General features: G+C 39.5%; 1 protein-coding gene across 1 annotated transcript in view; it reads right to left on the bottom strand.

Annotated features, from left to right (window-relative positions):
- LOC107082320 (protein sidekick-2-like) overlaps nucleotides 1-1405 on the bottom strand; it is a 624909-nt gene that overhangs the window by 137363 nt on the left and 486141 nt on the right. The window contains exons 8-9 of the mRNA XM_015370939.1: nucleotides 662-745; nucleotides 339-533 (exon numbers count right to left, since the gene is read on the bottom strand). Of these exons, the coding sequence (XP_015226425.1) occupies nucleotides 339-533; nucleotides 662-745 (279 nt within the window). The remainder of the gene's footprint in view (nucleotides 1-338; nucleotides 534-661; nucleotides 746-1405) is intronic.

The following is a 1405-nucleotide window of genomic DNA, read 5'->3' as shown; positions in this document are numbered from 1 at the left end:
AGGATTACGTCACATTTTACACAAATTCTTGAAGCTATGGATGGATTAAAGCTGTTATACATTTACAGAAAATAGCAGGAACGCATATTAAGCATTAAAATGTCCCTCCTCCATCTTCATTTTAAGATTAGACTACATTTTCATTTTCCAACATAATTACATCTCATCATCTCTGAATCCGACAAAGGGGCTTAAGTGAGCTACGCTAGGATTTAAATTCTATGCAAGAGAAGAACAAAAAGAAAAATGAGATGAACAAATAGCTTTCTACATCTTCAAGAGAAGAAATTCCTGGAAATGATTTCAGGGAAAGCTCCTGGGGTGGGGGTGGCACTCACTGGTTACAGCCAGGTAGGTGTTGGTCTGAACTTCTCCAGCTGCGTTTCTGGCAAAGCACTGAAACATGCCGGTGTCATCGGGCAGCAGGCCGTTGACCTGAAGGCTCCCCCCCACCAGCACCCTGTACCTGGGCGTCTTCACCGGATCAATGGGAAGGGCATCTTTGTACCAGACAATTTCTGGCTGGGGAACTCCTGCAGAGAGTCAATTGGATTACAGACAGCGGGTTATGGCTGCTCTTTCATGACGGCTTCATTTAAATTCAGTCCCTGTTAATAACACCCTGGCAGAGTTTGTCTTATAAAATCAAAGCCATACTCACCCCTCGCCTGACAGGGAATGTCCACCACCTTCTCCATCTCAGCTGTGATGTGTTTCTCTGGTTCTTTAATAAACTGTGGCGGCTCTGACGGATTTAAAGCAAAGAAAAAAACAAATGAAAATGAATGCACTGCAAAAAAATAAAATTGCCAAAACAGAAAATATGTCAATAAAATAATAATTTGATTTGATCTTAAAAGAAAAGTGACATATAGAATGAGACACTACACCACATCAAAGCTATCGAGCTTCTGGATCATAAAGCTTAAACGAGGAAAAAAAAACAACTCTCAGATTTTAAATATCAGAGAGAGAAAGATGTCAAAGTCAGCAGTGTTATAGGAAAAGTTCACCCCACCTCATGCTTTGAGTCACATCACAACCTTGAAAACATCAAAGTGTTTCAGTGGGATGGAATCAAAGTGACTCAAGCAATGCTATTAAACTGTTTCTTGAGGGCAACCATTAGCTTCCCTCCTATTTAAATCAATACAGTTTTACTGTTACTGCCTCATGACTTCACAGCAAAGCCTTTCTCCAAATAACCAACTGAGACGAGAGAGATTCTCATCTATTTTTGGCCACATCCTTTCTTTAAGCATAATTGCAATGATTCATTCCCACAAATCGAAATGATGCTTTCAGTACCTTGCAAATATCATTATAAACCTTGAACCTTTCCTCATTTTGTCACGTTACAAGCAAGAAACTTCAAAGTTTTATTGGATTTAATGTGTCAGATTAA

Source organism: Cyprinodon variegatus, unplaced genomic scaffold, assembly GCF_000732505.1.
Source record: "Cyprinodon variegatus isolate N-32 unplaced genomic scaffold, C_variegatus-1.0 Scaffold50, whole genome shotgun sequence".
Taxonomy (NCBI): domain Eukaryota; kingdom Metazoa; phylum Chordata; class Actinopteri; order Cyprinodontiformes; family Cyprinodontidae; genus Cyprinodon; species Cyprinodon variegatus.
Note: the sequence above shows the minus strand (reverse complement) of the source record. Positions and strands in the feature narration are given on the sequence as shown.